Source organism: Melanerpes formicivorus, unplaced genomic scaffold, assembly GCF_026170545.1.
Source record: "Melanerpes formicivorus ecotype bairdi unplaced genomic scaffold, bMelFor1.0.p_v2 SCAF_17, whole genome shotgun sequence".
In the NCBI taxonomy this organism is placed as follows: Eukaryota; Metazoa; Chordata; class Aves; order Piciformes; family Picidae; genus Melanerpes; species Melanerpes formicivorus.
Window position 1 is genome coordinate 6,814,590 of NW_027142369.1, and position 22,006 is coordinate 6,836,595.

Below are 22,006 nucleotides of genomic sequence, written 5' to 3' on the forward strand. Positions count from 1 at the left end.
TGCAAGCTCCTCTAACACTGTCATCTGAAATAGGACTCCCATGCACTGTCCACTGCATGCACAATGTTTTTGTATCAGATTTCCAGACCTGTGAAAAAGTGGTACAAGCCATTGATCTGGTAATCAAAATTCATGTAAATATGTTCAAAGAAAAAAATAAAGGAAAAACAAAACAACACCCCCACCAAAAAAACATCAAACAAAACCCAAACCAAACAACACAAAACATTTAGAGTCAAGACTGAAATTTGCCATAAGGGCAGATAGATTCTAATTATTAAGAATATAGTTATTTCTTCTTAAAAGAAATCTTACACTTTAGCTATAGATCTTTTGTTAGATTGTCTCTAAAATGTAGCCAGTCCCAACTATCCTAGTCATCACTGTGCAGCCAAGACATCAGAATACACTCCTCTTCTTGCATGTGGTCTGCTACATCAAGACCAAACTAGTATCAGAGGGGCAGGACTTGTGTCACACCTCCTCTTATGGCCACATGCAAGACTACAGGATATCACACCACCAATGCAGCCTGCAAAGCAGGACAGAGTAAGACATTGCCCAAGCCTAGAATTCATTCCTTACAAGCCTATAGGTTAATTGCCATCAGTGACAGCTGTAAACCTGATATTACTTATGCAGCAACTTGAACGGCCACTTCAAAATAAAGACTCAACATTTTGGCAGTCTACTCAATCAAGCTCTGACAGCTCCACTGAAATAAAATCAAAGAGCTGGCTGCAAAGACAGAACGTTCTACTGTAGTTTAACAGTAAGCAACATACCCTCACGACACAAAGTTTTGAGCTTCTCAGACAAGCTTGAAAACCAAGCGGGATGAAAAATAAAATCGCTATGACAAGTCGATGCAAGTCTTCCAGGAAAGCTTATAAAAATAATTCTATTCTTTCATGTATGACTCCCTGCAAATCAGACAATGCCAGCTACAAGCATTACACCACTACTGTATCTATGGCTCAGCAAAGAAATATGGACATACCAAGAAAATTAAGTTGCACTAGTAAGAGGCAAGGATTTTTTAGAAAGCCAGCAATTACAGCAATGCCACAGAAAATGATCCAAGGTGACCTGTGTTGTGCTTCTTGTATGTTTAAACACACAGAAGGAGATCAGAAAGTCAACCTCCCTTACTTATTGACCGAAGTTCGAACACAAGGAAAACAATGCTTAATGCAGCCGAACTGAAACACAAAGGATTCAACAGCTTTTTTCCATCTCCAGTGAACAAAAATAAACACTGGGTGTACATTCTACTCAAAACACTGAACTATCTTTTCAAGATTACCTATATGCAGTCCAACTATGCAAGCCTACATCTGAATGAAAAACAGAAAGCAATGAGCAGCTGCATGCTGCAACTTAAGATACAAGCTTTACTCTTTAACACAAGTCGTTAGAGGTTACATATAAGCAAGAACAGATAGTAATGTTTAAGCAGGATTATGCGGTGCAGGAGTGTAGCAAGTTCTTAACTGTCGCAATTATGCTTTCCTCCATCAACTAAGAATTAAATTATTCCAAGAAGGGGGAAAAAACCCATCACAAGCTATACCTTCCCCATGTATTATCTTAATCCAGATATTCTACAACCTAAGCACTCAGACCTTGTCTTTTAAATGTATGGGTTCACAGTCTGTACATTACTAAGTGAAATACACTTGTTTCACATCCTCAAAAATAATCTCTATAGAATTAATTTTGTTATGCTGGCAGTAGACTCTCAGCTGACAAGGGGGAAAGGAGGAAGAAGTATTTGCATTGATTTCTTAAGCAAAATCTGAACTCAGTGGATGTAAAAAGGCATTTTCCCTTCCCTCCACCTCTCCCTGTAAAGAAGCAGACCAATACAGAATTAGGATGAAAGCAGTTTGTGGTATACATTTGAAATAGTAAGCTTAGAAAATTAAACCTTTTCCCTAACATCTTTCAAACAAAGAGGTATAGCTTTAACTCATCATGCTTAACAGTGTCTCAAAAAAAAAAAAGGTAATTCTGAACACTAAAAATTTTGTACTTTGTTTTTATTTTCTCCATTCCTAAACAACATTAGAGCATGCAATATGTGGGAGAACCTGAGAAGACCACATCTCAGTGGGATATTTGCCAAACACTTTAGATTTCTGTATTATGTTACTCTGATTTGGAACAAAGCTTCAAGTGATGCTACATTCCCTAAGGTAAATTCTCACGCAAAGTATCGAGTCAACATACATTTCATTATCTTACTATTATATTTGAATGTTAGTACTTGGCATGTATGTCATCTTTCATCTAAGAGCCTCAAATGTAATGGAAATGGGATGGCTGGGAAAAGTAATTAGAAGTATGAAACGACAGCAAAGCACTATCCCACCAGCAGCAGGAATATTCCAGAGGCACAAGCATGCACATCATCTACAAAGCTCTCCAAGTTTTTCCAGGAACACCACAGTAACACCTACACGGAGATCAGCAAAACGAAACCCCACATCCCAAGGGCGGCAGCAACCTCAAAGCCGCAGGGACTGCCAAGGGACAGGCTGAATGGCCAGGCACACATGCGGCAGTCCCGCAGCCCACAACGAGGGAGTGCGGTCACTCTCGCACCGGCCAGAAGCAAGGGGAACCCCGCAGCACCAGGAACATAAGCCTCGCACCGGTTCTTGCTTGAGGCGATTCAAATCCCCTCGAGGGCTCCCGCGGGGACTGGCGCCGGGGCTGCCGTCCAGAGCCGAAAGACAAACTGCCCCGGGGGGGCGGGCAGCGCTCCGCGGAGCGGGGCGTTAAGGCAGGACGCCACGACAAGAAGAGACCGAGGCGAGGCCGCTGCCGGTGCCTCGGACCAGGGACCTTTGCGGACTGGGCCCGCCCGTCCCCGGGGCCTTGTGGAGCGACGGGGGCCTGCACGCCAGTCCAGCCGCAGTAGCAGAGCTGCGACCTAGGAGCGACGAGGCAGGTGCGGGAAGAGCCCGCCTGCAGCCGGCGCGGGACACTGCCGCTCCGGCGGGGCGCACACCCGGCCCCAACTCGGGGACTGCCGCCGCGGGAGCCTCAGTGGTCTTTCGCCCCCTCCCCTCTAAGGCCGTGACACTAAGCCAGGCCCTCCTCCCAGCCCACGCTCACCACACGACTCCACGTAACGCCTCACCTCCGGCAGCCGCTTGCCGCCGCCATCCTCCCTGCTCAGTGTCACCCACTCCCTCCCGAACCCGCTCCGGCCGCCGCCATTTTGATCCAGAGCCCCAGACTCGGCCGGCCAGGAGGAGCGCGCACGGCGCCTGCGCAGGGGCGCTGCGACGCCCAGGCCACGTGGTCCGCGATAGGAGGGCCGGGGCGACGCGCGAGGGTCCCGCCCGCGGGGGTGGTGGGAGGGGCGGGGTAGGCTGAGCCTGAGGGGGCGCGCTGGGGGAGGTGGTTGTGCTGGGTCTGACCGGCTTCCCCGCCACTCGGTACCTTCCAGCTGTAGCGTGGCAGGCAGCGGGGCGACGTGTGATGGCACCTGTGACAGCGGGGCTCGCGCTCCTCTCAGCAAAGTGACCAGAAGCCGTTACTCTCAGAGCTTTCAGCCTTTCCAGTCAGCCCGGGCTTCGGGGGCCTCGCCAGCCAACACGCAAAATGAAAGGGGGCAAGATGCGGGGAAGCTGCCTGAGCGTGGAGACGTGCCAGCCCGCAGGCGTTGTGAGGGAGAGCAGAGACCGAGCCATGAGGAGACTGCAGGCCGGGTGTGCCCCTGCCGCAAGCTGCCTTCGCACATGGGCATGTTCAGCTTGTTTTGTGTGACAGATCTCCCAAACTTGTAACTTCCAGGTACAGCAGAGTCTTCAATTGTGAACACATGTCCTTTGTCCTAACATAAGCTGCTTACGTTAAGCATATGTTTAGCTTCTTGCTTTGCCAAGCTGCTACTGGATTGTTAAAGACAGGCCTTAGTCAGAATCCCATTTTAGTATTTGTGGTAAGTTATATTCTTATATGCAGTTCAACTGGAAATAAACCAGCAGATTGAGAGAGGTGATTCTGGCACTTTGTTCTGGTAAGACTGGACCTAGAGTACTGCATCTGGCTCTGGAGCCCTCAACACAGGAAGGACATGGACTTGATAGAGCAGGTCCAGAGGATGGCCATGAAGATGATTGGAGGGGCTGAAACGCCTCTCCTCCTATGAAGGATAGGCTGAAGCAGCTGGGGTTGTTCAGCCTGGAGAAGAGAAGGCTCTGGGGAGACCTAATAGCCCTTTAGTACCTGAAGGGGGCCTACAAGAAGGCTGAAGAGGGACAGTTCTCAAAAGTCTTATAGTGATAGGACAAGAGGCAATGGTTTGAAATTAGAGAGTAGATTTAGATTGAATGTTAGGAAGAAGATATTTGCCATGAGGGTTCTGGAGATATTCAAGGTTAGGCTTGACAAGAGTGACCTAGTGGAGTATGTCCCTGCTGACTGCTGACTAGATGACCTTTGGAGGTCCTTTCCAACCTAAATCATTCTATGATTCTATGACTACCCATTTATTATAACCTCTGTCAACACCTGAAACTAGTGTTTCACACATCTTGGTTAAAGTAGTTACCAGCAGAAAAAATGCTTGTAGCTTTTTCCACTGTTGCTGGTACCACTATTACTACATTTTCTTCAAAGAAAGGTGCATATAGATAATTTCAGGATCAGAACATACCAGCCACTATGTCTGTTGGATCACTGTTTTTCTAGATTACAGAAAGTGGCCAGAAATACACATCAAAGGTTTATTAGAACAATATAACAACTTAAGTAAACCCAACTACTTGTGTTCTCTAGAAGAACAAAGCACCATGTGTCTGTGTGAGAAGGTCTGAGAAAAGAGTTTCATGCACAGGCCAAAAAATTGATGAATTCACATGACAGATAATACTCAACAGGCTGAAAGCCACATCTGTGATCCTTTTTGGTTGGAAAAGCGAGAGCTATGACTGATTATATCCTCTCCTGTCTTTGCTGATTTTCCATTTCTGAAGGGAAGCCTTTCTCCCACTTGGCATTGCACTATGGTGTAACTGTGTAATTGACTTGCCTGAATGCAGCAGGCTTCCCTAACTACCACTTTGCATTACATCCCGTAATATTGAGCTGCCTACCAAGAAGTTAGAAAAATCCAAACTCTGTATGTATTTGCTCATGCTGTAGACTGTTTTCTTCCTGATTTCAGCCTAAATATGGAGATGAAACACAGTAGAGCTGATAGACAGTATTGCATACTCCTTGGAGTTTTAACCATTTTAGAATCTGAGAGCGCCACAACCTTTGACTTCCATGTCCACTGAGTATTAGAATGAGATGAGGGAATTTCTATTACTGCATTTTAACAGATAAAAGTTCACACTATCAGAGTTATGCTTGTATCTGTTCAAAGGAGGACTAACCTCTATAAATATTATGTATTTCCAAGCTGTTATTGCTGTTGTCAGCAGAGCTAATAAAACTGACTGGCAGGCAGAGCTCAGCTTCTGTGAGCTACTGCCTGCTAGAGACTTCCCATCTTCTATTTCTGTCTCTTTTCTTGTGCCTGTCCTGGCTCGCTTTCTATTCCAATGGCTACTATTAAAGAGTCATCATCATGGAATACCACATACACAGCTGAATCCTATTTCACCCTGTGTTTCCATGGAAACGTGGTATGTATTATCATATTGTCTGCCTGTGGACATATAGGTTTAGGCCCATGACCTCTGTGCTAAGGATTTTTTAACTCATTGATCCATTTCTCATTTGGGTTCATATAGATGCTGCAACTACAGGAAAGGCTTTGTTTGTCTTAGCCATCAAAATCAAACAAACAACAGCCACAAACCCCTTAGAAACTAAACTTCAGTAGTTTTAATGCACATGGAATTATTAATTGAAAGATGCTTATTAGGAGAAATGGTTGCAGCTGGGGTGCTTAAATATGATCAATGTGAGATGACCCTTGACTCTATGTGTCATTCGTGATTTATAATATTGTTACAGTTTTAGCAGTGGCTTGCTGAGACCAGCATAGAAAGCTGAAGTTAGATAAGTAAGATTCAGGTCACAGAGCTTCTAGGCTGAGAGGAAATAGCATGCCAGCTTGGCTTTCAGGTGCCAGGAACTGGTTATGAATTAGTTGCCAAAGTTCTGTAGGTAGACAAAAAAATGCATTCTTCCTTTCAAGAAGCTTGGCTCATAATCTGAGAGTGAAAATGAGAAGGGAAAGAAAAGAAGTCTTGCAGGTGTAATGTTTGCTTTGTTAGTGGTTTGTTCGGGGGTTTTTGTTTTGTTTTGTTTTTAATATTCTAATATCATAAACTGGATTGTAGTCAAAGTAGATGGTTAGATCGAAGTGCCAAGATCTTGTTCTGCAATAATCATCCTTTTGGTAACTAAGATAAACCTTCCTAATTATGATGCAGAAACAAGCAATGTGTTGGGTAACAATCTGGGGAGAACAGGCAGGTTGGAAGTAAGAAAGGCTACCATGTACTTTCTCTTTAGACCTTTTTAAAACATAGAGTTTGCCCTTTGAGTGCAGCACAGTGTCATCTCTGAGAACAATGTGGTCTCAAGGGCTAGACAGCTGGGAAGTGCATCAAAAATAAGCTAACCAGCTCCTTCTGCCACACAGAACTTTGGTGCAGGAGAAAGTTACAAAACGCCAAGTTACAACCTTGGTGCGGAGGAGTGGGGAATAGAAGCTAACTGCATTTACATGCAGGTGAATATGTTTTCTGAAATGAGAGGACAGGAGTTTCACACCATCTGGCAAACACCCCCAGAGCATGTGGACACATATCACTTCCCTGATCACCTAATTGTAATCCTCACACTGCACTCTCAGAAATAATCTTCCATTTACAGGAAGATTCAGGTATGTTTGGTTTGACTGATTAAAAAAAGTATCTTGATGTCCTAATGAGCAAAATCTTACATGTACCTTAAATATTGTAAATTGTCATCTCCTCTTTAGAAGAAACAAACCATAGAATGAGATACTGAGCCATACAATGTTTCTCAGTACCTCTGCTCATAAGAATGATGTGATGCTTTATTCATGGTTTTATAGGGACTTCTGTGAAATAATTGCTGATGATAGTCTCCATACATGCACATTTTTTATCTCCAAATTGAAGAGTGTTAGCAGGAAAAACTGATTATGTGCCACCACTTATTAAAAATAAAACCAACCCAAATGTTTGTTGTAGTTCATTTACCCTTCATTTACGCTAGGAAGCTCAGGATTTGAAATGCCTTCTGGACACATCAGAGTTTATTCAAGAGAAAATACACTTTGGGGGGGGTGGGAAATCACTTACATTGATTATTTTTTTGTCCATGATTAATTTCTTAGACTTTTGAATGTTCCATTTGCTTTCCACTCCAAATGTGTACTGTTTATTGTTACAAATTGTGTATTTGTGTTGCTGTGTTGTGTGGAGGGCCTAATAAAAACTGAGGTCCCACTGTACTGGAAGGTATGCCAAGCTCAGACTGCAGTACATGCTCTGGAAAATTTACAAGTTAACTGGAAGCTGCCATCATGCAAGGTACAGAAAGCTTCCTGAAAACTAGTGAGAAAACTCAAACTACTTTGATCTTTGGTGAGAGTGGGGAACCACACCACATGCTGCTGAAAGTACCTCTGAGTGCCTACTACAGAAATACATCAGCTGTTTTACTTAGAGAATGTGGTTCTGTTTTGTAGTAAGCAACATGTTTTTAATCCATGACCATTTTAAGTGTCACTTTCTAGCATTACAGATCAGATTCTGAAAGTCCAGTTTTTCCTGACTTCTTTTTGGTTTATTACTATGTGTATTTCAGTTCAATTTCATGGTGCTCAGGGCAGTAAATCATAGCTACAGGAAAGTATAAAATAATTTAAAGTATTATCTGGTTATTAGTAACTAATCCACAACAGCTGAATCCTCAAGTTCCAGAAAATACGTTGAAGACTGATGTTTGTTATGCTAAAGAGGCTTCATTTTTTATCAGTGATAATGATGAGAGTCTGCAAATATATTGATCTGGGCTATTATTAGCTCTTTGATTTTATTCTCTCTCTGATGTCTCTCTTACTATCTGAGCCTTTCTTGCTACCTAAACTTACTTTAAAATTTAGGAGGAGAAGGTTATTTGCCATACTCATATACACATTGCTCGTTATAGGTCATCTGACAGCACCTCAAAGAATAGACTGAAGCTGTTTACTGGGTTCTGAAGAAGATTCTGTTATGTGTACAGTTTGTTTGTTGTTACTGATGGTAGTGATGTCACTGACACTTTTGATGAGGGTATAACCACCTGCCCTGTGGCTGCATTCCTTCCTAAGTGCTCTTTTTAATTTGCCGATGTAGAGAAATATGCCCAAACCCCATGATGATGATGATGATGTCAATTGTGTGTTTTAGCTGTAGATACCTGTACTGCTGGTCTTCTCCTACCACTTAGGACTTTATCAGACAATCTCTTTTTTTAACCCCACGACCCATTTCTATGAACAATGTGGACAATGTAAGATGATTGCTGAATGAGCAATATACTGATCTCTTGTCACAGTGTGGTATGCCACTATTCCTACTTTGCTGTGCATTTCAATCTCTCCTTTAAATGCAGAGTTATTCCTAATGCCCTCTCTGTGGCATCTGAATGCTTCACAAACACTAATGAGTTTTCAAAAAAATCAGGTTTTATATCCACTCTGTAGATTACAACGTGAGGCACAGAATTATCCAGGTAGAGAATCTGCTTGTTGTGGATGCTCAGTTAAGGTGCACAGGATTTTACAGGTACTTATCAGCACAGCAGCATTTGGTGCATTTAGTGCATGTTTCCCATTCAGTTCAGTTGCAACTGTGAGTCTGCCCTCTTGCAAATTTGGCACCAAGATTTCAAGCCAAGCAGTCAGAACATGAAGGGCAAACATCTAACCACAACTTAGGGGAAGTTTAAATGATCAGATGATTATAACACTGTAATTTTTTATTTTTTTTTGCAGAGGCGAGGTTGGATTCCCAGGATAGCACTGAGCTATGTGACAGTCCTTTCTCTTCCTGGAATTTCTTGCCTCATGCCATCTGCAGCTTCCAAGTTCTGCAGTATGCTGAGCAAAGGTAAACATAGGGAGAGTTTTGTTGGTTTTTTTTTGTTGTGTGTTCATTTTTTGTTTTGTTTTTTTTTTGTGTGTGTGTGTGTTTTGTTTTAATGTATATCTCTGATTTATACCCAGAATGGGTCCTTTCTATAAGTTACCTATTTTGTTAGACCCAGTTTGATCTGGATGTCATGAAGTGCAGTTTTCAGTCGGAACCTATATACAGCATTTGAAGTTACATAGCCTCAACTGAATTAATAGCACTGACTGGAATTTGTCTATGTGCTCAATGTATATGGATAAACTGATCAGTAAGTTCATGTTAGAAAGATGATGGTGGATGATAAGTGGGAGAATACATTACACAAGAACAAATGACGTGCATTTAAAGCCTGTTCCTTATATTTGAGTTGCTGAACTGGCAATGCTCCTGTGATGTTGCTTGGTCAAAGGCTGATTGATACATCTTGCAAAGTTTTTACTGCTACTTGCTCCACTGCCTTAATAAAGAAACCTGGGTGATGAAGCTGTTGTCAAGCTGAGTAATGTCCAGACAAGACTGAGTGAGTTTGGTTTCTGAAAGAGGTAGAATTATAAATAATTTGAAGCAATCATTCATTGCCAGTGAAAGAGCAATGCTAACAACACCTTCAGATGCTGGAAGTTTTTGGAATGCCAAGTGAGAGCAATAGAGAGAGTAGCCAGTGTTCAGAGGAAGAGACAACCTGGAAGGGAGCAGTCAACATGATGGAGATCTCCCAACTGCTTGAAAGAGAGCTGAGCATTGTGAAAGGTTGCTCTCAATCAGCAACATTTTCCTAGTGTCAAATCTGAATCTCCCTTACTGCAATATAAGTCCACTCCTTTTTGCCCTGTCATCAGCAGACACAGGGAATAGATTATTCTTAGTTTTTGCAACTACTTTCATAGGACAAGTCTGGACCTTCTCCTTCACTTCTCTGGTTAAACAATTCAAATTTCTTCAGTGTTTCCCTGTGGATGTGTTTTGTAGTTCTTGCTCATTCTCCTCATACTTATTTATTTTCTTTGTAGCTAGTTCACATCTTTCTTGCAGTACAGGTCCCAAACTGGAAGCCAAATTGCAGCACAGGTTTTACCACTAGCATGTGTTGTGAGGGCCTCCTTCAAATGCTTCACAGATGATGATGCTTTTGTGTATCTCCCTTTTTCCACAGCAGTGTAATGCTGACCCAGGTTTACTTTGTCACTTAACAGACCTCTGACATTATCTTCCACAAGATGTTTAAGCAATTTTTTTGTCATTTTGTGTTTTGTGCTGTTATTCTGTGCACAGAATATTCTGCCCTGTGTTATTTGTCTGCACTTCTCGTTTATGCTGAATTGCCTGTGACTGAAACAAGCTGGCTTCTTCATAGATGCATCTCCTGTTTTTTCTCCACTTTGGGTTACCTTGCAGCTGTGCCATTCATGTTTTTCTAAGAAAGTACTGATTTCCTAAGACTGCTTTTCCCCTTGGGCATATTTTCCTTAGGATCTGTGAGTTTGTTGAATTTCATAGAAAGCAGAGTTCATGGTCTTTATTTTACTGTTCTTCCTCACTCCTTTCATGAAAATAAAGAACACTGTTACTTCATTGTCTGAGGTACCTGTCCTCTCTATATCCTCAACCGGGTCTTCTCTACTGCTTGCAATCAAATGGAAGGTGAGCTCGCTTCTGCTTGCAGTCAAATGGAAGGTGAGCTTGCTTCTGCTTTCAATCAAATGGAAGGTGAGCTCGCTTCTAATTGTATTTTGAATAAAGATATCACAAACACCTTCCAAGAGTTTGCTGGACAATCTGTTCTGTATCTTTTTTTGCCTAATATATGTGCAGATGGCAAAATCACCATTATTTCCAATCCTGAGCTTTGACTGAATCTGCTAGCTGCTCTCAAGAAGCCTTGTCTGCATGATCTGCCCTATTTAGTGTTGCTGTGACACCACTGTTGTGCATTTCCTTCTTTATCATTATCCATACGTTAATATTATGGTAACATGGATTATTCCACTCTTAAGCTAATTCAGTTGTAACTGGGTTATTGTATTTAAGATTCCCAGCATTTCTTATTTCCTGTACTTCTTGCATGAATATACAGATACCTGAGATGTCCAGGGAACTGGCTTGCTGTCCTTCATGAACTTCTAATGACCCTTATGCACACAAAGTAAATATACCATGCCCCCTTCTTGGCCAGGTGGACTGAATATCTACCCAGTAATTCGTACAACAGTGTTTCAGAGAACCTAGGCCTATCTGCTACTACCATTTCCATGCTCGTTTACATGACGTGTCTCTCACTTTCTTGCACTTAATTCATAACTAAAAGAAGAAAAAAGAGCACAAGCTAAATCCTCTGCTGCCTTGCCCTTGCTCTTTGCACCTTGCAGTTGCTTCTGATCTCTTCAGGCTCTCTCTCAGCAGTATTCTTGCCACTGACATGGATAGAAAAACATTAAGAAATAACCAGCGAAGTGGCAGGGATTCCTCATCTCTTTCCAGGAGTCTGAATGCACTTTTCTTGGAAAAAGTGGGAGAGAGTATTGTATGGGTCTGACCAGTTGAGGAGAAATGGACACTTTTTGTTTCCCCCATGGAGACTGTGTGTCTTAGGGTCTTTTGGGGAATGTGCCTTTCCTTCACCTTCAATAATAAATGCTTGTTTGCTGCCTGACTCTTTGACTTCCAAAGCAGCTGATTTCTTGGAAGAGCAGCTTATTTACCTCCAGCTGGTAATGCTTCTGTAGACTACTCCAGCTGGCCAGATTTCCTTCTTTGCCTACTGACCTTAATAATGGGTTTGAGAAGCACAATAAATTAATTAGAAGCCCCTGTCCTGAGGTATTCTCAGACTATGCATGAAGACTCAAGTCCTCTAAAGGAAAAAGCTATGAAGCATTGACTGAGGATTTTTTTTTGCCTTAAAAGACCTCTGAAAGGTTCATGAGAGATCAGCATTGACTGCAGCACAGCTGGGACTGACCCATACTTTGCTTTGTGACAGTGATGGTGCTGGTTTTTCCAGGGAGACCTGCAAGTCCACATTAAGCCACATAGCATTTCAGGATAAATGAAATGTTATTTACATGTTTCAGTTGATAAGTAATAGTTAATGAAAACCTATTACTCCTACTTTGAGAGCCAAAATGATGTTAAGAGTGTTAGCAAAGTTTCATCCTGGGAGAGAAAAAGGAGGAAAAACAGATGGAAAATCACACGATCTACACATAGATTCTGATGAGTCTTTCAAATGTAAACATGAGATCTGAGGAGGTCATATATGAATTTTTATATACTGTAGTGGGGTCCTCTCACTTCCATGGGATAACTGCTGGGGATGAGGGACTGTACCCCCAAGTCATTACAACTGAGGATTAGAATTTGTTGCACTGGCTTCCATATATATAGAATGTGTAGTATGCATATATCCCATGCAAAGTATTCAAGGTAACAGAAGGAGTGAATAGCAATTACCTGACTCAGTTGGCTGTCTTAAAAGCCCATTTTAAATGGGACTAGGTTTAGCTATGTAGTCCTATGTTGAGTGACAATTGAAGGGTCTTAGGATGCAGAGTACAGGTGCAGGTCTTAACTTACAAAGTCAACTTGGAATGCAACAAACTGTAGTGGATATAATACCACAATGATTTAAATGAATGATTTGTTGAAAGTCTGTTTTTAAGCTTTTGACTCTGACTTCTTTTTTTGCCTTGAAGTTAACATTCGTTCTACTCTGATCTTCATTTTCTCCTAAGCACTTTCATCTTCTGCCTCAGGCCATTCCATGTATGTGGGAGAAGTTCTGTGCAAAATACTTTTTTGAAATTCCTCCTTAAAATTAACTTCTGCTATTAATATTATGAGCAATGCTATGCTGCTACCACTTGCTGTGCTGCCTATGGTGTTCACCTTATTATTCCTTGCTTTTCCCACTACATGTACATTTATTTTTTGGCTCAAGTTCTGCCCATAAAAAATGAAGGAGATTGATGTAACAGAAGGTCTTACCTTAGTATGATCATGTTTGCTTCTGCAGACTTTTGTAGCTGCCTGAGGGTGTGAAAGAAGAAGCTGCTTGTCAAAGTGGTGCCTCCGAGTCAATATAGGCCTCTGAGACTTTGCTGGAACAGTGACTCCACCAATTCCTTTTATCATGTTGGGGAAAAAAGGAAGGAAGTGGACCTGATGGAGTGGGTCCAAAGGAGGATCATGAGGATGACTGGGGGGCTGAAACACCCCTCCTATGAGGATAGGCTGAAGCAGCGGGGGTTGTTCAGCCTGGAGAAGAGAAGGCTCTGGGGAGACCTAATACCAGCCCAGCCTTCCAGTTCCTGAAGGGAGCCTACAAGAAGGCTGGAGAGGGACTGTTTCCAAAGGCTTTTCCCACTACATGTAGACAGAACAAGTGGCAATGGTTTGAAATTAGAGAAGAGTAGATTTAGACTGGATGTTGGCAACAAATTCTTCCCCATGAGGGTGATGGTACACTGGAACAGGTTCTGGAGATATTCAAGGTCAGGCTCGACAAGACTCTGAGCAACCTGATCTAGTGGAGAATGTCCCTGCTGACTGCAGGGGGGGTTGGACTAGATGACCTTTGGAAGTTCTTTGCAACCCAAACCATTCTGTGAGTCTATGAACAAAAATGAATTTATGTCAGATCCTGATAATTTCCCTGGCTTGGTGCCTGATTCTCTCTGTATTTCCCAAAGAGTTGTTTTATTTGGCCCATTTAGTGTAGCCCATGCAGTAGTTTGTATGTAGATATAAGGATAGTATACAGTCTTATGACATAATATCCATTGGCAGTTTGTACCCTGGTGAATTAAACTTTGTTCTGCAGTGACTCCAGGATTAGGCACAGTGAGATAGTCTTTTCTGAGAGCAATGAAGCTAGTGCAGCCAAGCTATTACATCCACACATCACTGCTTGGGATTATTAACCTGACTCCAAGAGTAGTGCAGATATTTAGCAAGGTGTTGGACATTTCTTTGCTGTGCACCTTAGATTCCTACACACAGAATTCACTTTCAGTATGCAATTGTCTGTAAACAGACTTTGGACATAAAAATGATCATTGCAGGCAGGAGACAAGGATGTCAGAGGTCACCCACTGAAATGAATGACCTGGCTGTGGACTGGGCCCCAGCATTCCATCATTCACTAGAATTGAGCATGGCAATTACTTTGTGATGCCTACCCACAAGAGGAGAAAAAGCCAAAAGGTTATGCATTCTTGGGACCTGATGAAAAAAAGAAACAGTAAGTGCAGTGATTTCAAAAGTAGGTATTTATCCAACTTGGATGGATCAAGCTACTTAGACTTGCTTGCTTTTGCAAGAATGCCTCCAGCTAATGACTGCCAGCCACTGAGATCAATTTTATGTCTTGTCCAAAATACAGTGTGTTGGACAATCATACCATGAACTGTCTCCTCCCTCTGTCTGGCTTGGCCCAGTGCCACTATCTTCAGTTGTACAGTGCCAGGCCATACCAGCTGGGACTCTAGACTATCATTTGCTATTCATCAGATTCCAAGAGAAAAGTATAAATACTACTTAGGTCTCTTACTGCTCCCTACAAAAACCCAGAACAGAACAAAACAAAACAGAAACCCCCCAACAACAACAACCAACCAACCAAAAAACCCCACAATAACCAGCAACCCCAACCCCCCAAAAACCTAAAATAAACAACCCCCCAAACCCAACAACAACAGTATCAAACCCAAAACACTCCCCCCCAAGAAAAAAAAAACCAAACCAAACAAAAATAAACCAAAACTGAAGAGTCTCATTTTCATTTAAATAGAAAGGAAAAGTCAACTGCTCTTAATGGTAAAGTTTTGAAATGTTGGTGTCTCATGTTAAAGGGTGAAAAGGTGATGTTGTCTCATTTAATTTATAGGAATACTATCAGTGAATGGTGGATGTAGGATGAATCCCCCACATTGAAATATAGGCTCTTTATGAAAGTAGAATAGTTCTCAGAGGAATTCATCCTTTCAGTGCTTCTATCAGTGTTAGCAATATATCAATTATTTTTGTGATTGTAAACAAAGGCAGCAGCCAGTTTAGGTCCTTACCATATACAGAAATATCTGTTGAAAGAACTTGCAAAATGCTCAGCCTTTCTCAAAACCAGTTGCTTTGCACTGGAACAGCTGTGGCCAGAAACAAAGCAGTGCCTTCTGCTATTACTCCTGCACTACCCAGGAAAATCCACATTCAGTCTCTGGTTGGTTAGACTGTCTGCCAGGTTCCCAGCATGTCCAAGAGCAGTCTTACAGCACCGTACTGTTCAGAGGCTCAGACTATGAAACAGGACTTTGCTGGCATTTAGCTGTGCCAGGACAGCTGGAGGAATCCTAGGTTAGAGTCACATCAAATAGTCTCTCTTTTCTATCTCTTCCACCAGATGACTGTATCATTTGAACTTACGGGACCAAAATGTTGTGTATTGTGTACATCAGTCAAAACATAACAAAATTACTTCTGTCCCATGCTGCAAGCAAGATTAACATTGTTTTTCAAGCTTGTTAGGTGGATAAAAATTTTATCCATCAGGAGAACAAAACCAGTGCAAGGTCTCTGTACACCCAACCAGATGTAGGTAAGAGTCTGCTTTGTGTTGTGCAATGATTTAGTGCCATCTACAGTGTGAAATGGGTCTTGAAGACCAAAAGCTATCAGAGGTTTAAATTGCATGAAAAGTAAAACAGCATGCACATGAAATTACCTTATGAATTTGAAACAAATAAAGACATATTAAAAAGCCTTAAAAAGAATTAAATTAGAAACAGAGTATGCATTAAAATAGCAACAGAAGGTTTAATGTTTAGTAAGGTTTGTGCTTTCAAATATGTTTGATTCCACCAAAGATCAATGTATTCATATATTATGGGATTTTTTTCCCCTCAGTTTGCTTATTTTTGCTGTTGTTGATAAAGTTGAGCTTGAATTAAATGACAAATTAAAAAGTGTGTTGCCCTTCTTAATAGGGTTTAAGCAACAGCATACCAAACCTTCTCTGGCTTCTCTGGCATCATTGGTACAACTTACCTAGACTTCAGGAAGAGAGAATCAGGCCTCTGTTTAGTAAACTCCATTTTGTGGAGTTTTCCCTGTTACTGCAGTCATTCAAAACCTAGGAGCATGTCACTGTTTTTTAAGTGCTGTGCTCTTGACCAAAACACTGAATTACAGAATCAAAGAATGTTAGGGGTTAGAAGGGACCTCCAGAGATAGAGTACAACCCCACTGCCAAAGCACATTATTGTTATTATTAATCCCTTCAGCTTGTCCACCTAGGAAGTTCTCTCCATTTTTTCTTATGTGTTCTGCTAGGACAATGAATCAGAATGGTCCTTTTTTTTTTTTAACTTCATGATGATGAACTGAATCATTCACTTCTTTCTCTATACAGTCTTGCAGCAAGAGGGCTGAACCTAGTTGCTCTTCAGCTTTTATGTGTCATAAATACAATTTAGGATGGAGAATGAGTTTCTGACAATTGGACATGAACTCAGCCTAAAATCTTATACAGCTTGGCAGTCAGGCTCTGAATCATTGTTAACAGCAGCTTCCCAGTTTCTGCATTGCCTAAGTGCCCAGATGTAACCTCCAACTGTGGTCTCTGAGAGACACTGATAGAGAATGACTTCTCCATTTCCATTAATGATACTTCTAAAATTAAATGGAATTGAGAATAGGAACTTTAACAGCAGGCTCTAACTCTCACTGCTCTCCTCTCCTTTTGTCTTTGTCTTCATCCTCAGTATTTGTAAGTATTTGCAATTAGATCCATTGTTTTCTTATGTCAGTGATATTATAGTCATTGTTCTTAGGGCAATACACTGACAACATCAAGAACATATTTTCTTGTTCTGTATACATAACGTGGTGTAGGCTTATTAAACATTGAAGCAATACTTGCAGTAATTATAATGGACCAGCCTTTCTTTCTTTTCCTGTATTGGCAGGGACATTGCTAGGTCCATGCAGAGAGCACACGCCAATCGTGAAAGCCTTGCTGATTTTTTGAGCCTGGCAACAGTGAGACATGGATTCATTCCATCAAGCATCAGTACTCAACCAAGGCATCTTTGTTAAAACAGTCAGACTCTTAAAATCAGTACAGGAAGAAAGGCATCTGTGTGGTAGGTTCACATCTTAGGTGCACATTGCTAGAAGTGAAGATCTATACAATGCAGGTAAATGCTGAAGGCAAAATGATATCTATAATTAGCTTGCAAATTTATTCATTAAACTGAGGGGCCCAGAGCTGGACACAATACTCCAGGTGTGGCCTAACCAGTGCTGAATACAGGGGCAGAATGACTTCCCTGCTCCTACTGGACATACTATTCCTGATACAGGCCAGCATGCCATTTGCCTTCTTGGCCACCTGGGCACACTGCTGGCTCATGTTCAGCCTATTATCAACCCGTACCCCCAGGTCCCTTTCTGCCTGTCCGCTCTCCAGCCACTCTGACCCCAGCCTGCAGCACTGCATGGGGTTGTTGTGGCCAATGTGCAGAACCCGGCACTTAGATGTGTTAAATCTGGTGCCGTTGGCCTCTGCCCATCTGCCCAGCCTGTCAAGGTCCCTCTGCAGACCTCTCCTACCCTCTAACAGACCAACACCTGCTCCCAGCTTGGTGTCATCTGCAAACTCACTGATGGTGGACTCAATCCCCTTGTCCACATCATCAATAAAGATATTGAACAGGATGGGACCCAACACTGGTCCCTGGGGGACACCACTAGTGACTGGCTGCCAGTTGGATGTGGCACCATTCACCAGCACTCTCTGGGCATGGGCCTCCAGCCAGTTCCTAACCCGGCACAGAGTGCTGCTGTCCAAGCCACGGGCTGACAGCTTGACCGCGAGTTTGCTATGGGGAACAGTGTCAAAGGCCTTGCTGAAGTCCAGGCAGACTACATCCACAGCCTTCCCCACATCCACCAGGCGGGTCACCTGATCATAGAAGGAGATCAGGTTGGTCAGGCAGGACCTGCCCTTCCTAAATCCATGCTGGCTGGAGTCTAAAAAGCAGATACTCTTAAAAGCAGGGCACCAAGAGTCTTTTGCTATCGAGTTACTTCTAAAACACCTCTCAGATATTTTTATTTCTGGACAAACTCTATACTTGTTACAGCCAGGTAGAATATTTAATGTTCAGGGAGGGTTTACAGGAAAAAAAAAAACAACTTGTCTCTTCCTTCATAAAATTGAGTAAGCAAATTTACTGAGATAACAAAACTGCAGAATTGGCAACATAGAAGCCAGCCGGGTCTGTTTATTCACTGATTCACGATTGGTTGTTTGTGTAGACTACTGACTCTTTGCTCTTCACACTTTGCTAGCATATTCTGCATGTTGTCAGGAAACCTCAGACTGAGGCTCTCACCACCACTACGGTGTTTCAGACTGTCTTGGAAATGAGCTTGGAGGATACACTCTGATGAGAAGTGTAGAGAAAGTTGCCATAGCTGTCTGCTTCAGGCTTTTCAGGAGAAAGCAGAGAAATTAATAAAATGGCTGCTGTTGGTGAAAGCTGACTAGGAATAACCCAGCCTCAGTGTGCAAACTGAGTTGCCAAGTTAGCATGGTCCTGGGCTACCAGTTACTAAGCTTGTGCTTATTGCCACAGCACTGTAACACTCCATCATCCATCTAGCTGTGTGTGGAGGAGTGGACACCTCTCTCTGCATCTGCCCAGCAACTGCTGTTCTTATATAATCTTCTGCCAGTGATGCTGATAACAATTTCCTGCCTTTGTTACCTTGTCACATGTTCTTTGATGCTGGACCCAAGCAGATGGCTTGACCTTACCTGATGCTGTGTCCCTGCTGTGGATGGCTGCTTTGCTAGCAGGCTGCTTCACAGCTTCTTTGTACACCCCAATTAGCAACACTTTGAGAAGGATGTGGAGGAAGGAGATGTTCGGGGCGGGGGGGGGCGGGGGAGAGGGAAGTGGGCACAGGGAATTATTTTATTTGAGGTACTGGTTATTTACTGGTCAAATAATTTTGTGGATGAAGGTGGTAATTGAACTGCAAGCATGGGCAAGTGGGAATTTCAGAGAATGTGTAATTAGGGGTGCATATAGTCTGTGTGGAGGACACATTTATATTAATATAGGGAAAAACAAGACTGTTAAGGCTCTAGTGGATAGGAGGACAGTTTTCTCCATTTTGCCTCACAGCATCATCAGAGACAGACTCCTCCCATCTGCTGGGCTCAGGAGCATCACTCAGTGATCCCATGGGAGGTGGCTTCATCATCCCAAGGTGCTTCCTTCCCAGAGAGCTTGGATATATACATACTTCTGTTGGTGTTCACCCAAGGGCAGCACCTACCCAGTGTCTTTAGGTTTGTGTCAGTGATTCTTGCACCCAACTGAAAAATGAAGGGATTTGACTGTCAAGAACTTCCTGTCTTTGCTGAAAAGAATTTAACATCCTACAGACTCTGAGCAGTAAAAAGAGCAAAAGACTGTGAGACTCCAGGCATCAGGAGTTACTGGCTGGTCAGGATACCCAAGCCATGGGCTCCCTTCACTGGGATAAAATGCTGGGCCCTGTAATGCACCATGGATCCCGACTCTTCCGCTTCAGGTGTGCCGCTTGGAATAGTTGCTGTATCCACAGCTCCCCACCTGAGCAAAAAGTAGGACTGGTGGTGAGTTGTATCTTTGTGCTCTCATTTTAACTCTCCTCACCCACAGCTTGGATGTAGCACCCAGTCTTTCCAAGAAGAGCTTCCTCTTGTTATTCTTTCCCATATAGGCAATACAGGTTTTCTTCACCCTAGCTAGAACCCAGCTCTCTCCGGGAAACTGCCCTGCTTCTCCCACATGTTCTTCTCCTCCCACCTTCTAGATGGAAAATTTGTTCTCCAGAGGAAGGGAATGCTCTCACAGCATCCTACAGAGACATTTGTCATAAATTTCCATTTTTGTGGAGTGCCCTTTTAATGAGCTTTGATTATACTCCCCAGCATAACTAGTTTAATATGTCAGTATAGAAGACACAGAACTAATTTTTTCAGCAGCAACTCTCTCTCCTATTACATCAACTCCCAGTGTCAGATACCCAAAGTTCTTGTGTATGATTAGTGGTGAGCTGCATTGCTGTAACTATTATGCAAATAATACTGCTTCTGTAAAGACTGTAATCATAAAAGCTCATAAAAGAACTAGGCACAAAATGTACTGGCTATGTAGGAAAATAAGGACCTTGCCATCTCCTTTAATATGTCTGTCATGCTTTTAAATGTGTCTATGCATGGCATGGAGTGAAATAATTTTATTTTTCCAACTGCTGTGGATTACTAGTGTTTCTGGTCCAAACATGTACAATAATATGCTGTGGATTATTTTCCCCTTCAAATCTGTTACATTTCTGGGATTGTAGCTGCAGAAGTTTACTAATATCATGTAATTCAGTTGGCAATAGACTGCTTACCTTGGGAGCATTCCAATTTGTTTAGTTTTATTTAACTTTATTTCCTTTAATTTAGGAGACAATCATTGGATTCTCAGCATTTTCACTGGCAGTTCTTGGACCGGCTGGATGGTTCCTGTGCCACCTTCCAGGCTATAAAAAGAAATAGAAAACATCCCTTCAAAACTGCAGTCTGGAGGCTGCAATAACCTGCAATACTCCTAACTTGAACTCTCTTGAAAGGGAGAACACAGGGGCTTGAGGGCTAGTTATTAAAAGAAAAAGACTGAAACATGCTTCTGCTTGGGAAAAAAAAAGTCTTAATAGAGACTTTTGACTAACTAAAGTCCCAGTTCGCAACTAAAGTCCCAGTTCACACACCAGTACTGGTCCTGTAGCACAGGTCACAGGTGAGAAAGCTTTTGCAGATGTTGTAGAACTGAATCCAGATATAACATGGTTCAGTGATGCAAAATAGCAGTAGGTCTACTCTTCTGTCTTCTGCGGCAGTTGGAGCAGTGTGCATGGATCAGTCACCAGGTACCATCAAACCCTTAAACTAAACAAATGGGAGAAAACACAGAGAAATTATTTAGTATCTCATTTATACTAATCTCAGACAACAACTCTGAGAGCTTAAGATGATTTTCTTAAAAGTTGAACCTTTGGGTATGTTCTTTTGGTGTGTTTCCCCCAAGCACTCTACTTTTCCACCAGAAAAACATTTTCTGCAGGTTGTGTTGTCAGATATTTCACTTCATTTTTAGCTTAAAATTTGTGACATTTGAGAGCTTTCCCCACATTTGATATTTATAAGGAATGCTGTGGTAAATACTTCGAAGTCTAGAATATATCTAAAATAAGTGCAATGAGTAATAATCGTTATGCCATGTTGTATGTTATAAGGGAATGTCTTCTAATGGTTTCATGTTTGTCTTAAAAAAACACAGAATATTAACCTTTTATGATGCTTCAGTACTGGCAGAATATGATTTATAATTCCATTAAGTCATTTATAGTATATAATATAAAACCAGATTCTGAAAGTAGAGCTATGAATGTGTAAAAGTGCATGGTTTGCTGCACTCCTAAAGTATAATTTGCAAATAAATTTTCTCAGTTCCCTTCAGTCTGTTAACGCCAGCTGGAGGTCTCAGAGTGAGAAGGGAGGAACCCTGATTATTTAAAGAAAGCAGTAGTTGTTTATTTTTAAAAACCAACCTTATAGCTTTGTCACTGAATTGAGTAGCCTGATCTGAGGCCCAGTTGTGTATACGGAATGCTTCCCACAGATTTTGAAAAGTTTTGGGTAGGTGCTTGTATTCCTGCTATCCAGAGAGAAAAACTCATGCCAGTAACTGACATATAGCTGGGAAAATACTCTGTGATCAGGAGCATATCCACTGAAACCAGTAAGGCTGGTTTTGCAGTATGTTTTGTGAAAAAAATATTTT

At 42.1% G+C, this 22,006-nt stretch overlaps 2 protein-coding genes across 3 annotated transcripts in view; one reads left to right on the forward strand and one right to left on the reverse strand.

Annotated features, from left to right (window-relative positions):
• BTBD7 (BTB domain containing 7) overlaps positions 1–3,247 on the reverse strand; it is a 47,793-nt gene extending 44,546 nt beyond the window's left edge. For both annotated transcript variants that reach the window (XM_068148807.1, XM_068148806.1), the window contains exon 1: positions 3,149–3,247. The gene's annotated coding sequence lies outside the window, so the exon portion shown is untranslated. The remainder of the gene's footprint in view (positions 1–3,148) is intronic.
• A 212-nt stretch (positions 3,248–3,459) lies between these two features.
• Positions 3,460–22,006, forward strand: part of UNC79 (unc-79 homolog, NALCN channel complex subunit) — a 141,782-nt gene continuing 123,235 nt past the window's right edge. Inside the window, exons 1-2 of the mRNA XM_068148819.1 lie at positions 3,460–3,807; positions 8,987–9,101. Coding sequence (XP_068004920.1) covers positions 9,059–9,101 — 43 coding nt within the window. The 5' untranslated portion in view covers positions 3,460–3,807; positions 8,987–9,058. The remainder of the gene's footprint in view (positions 3,808–8,986; positions 9,102–22,006) is intronic.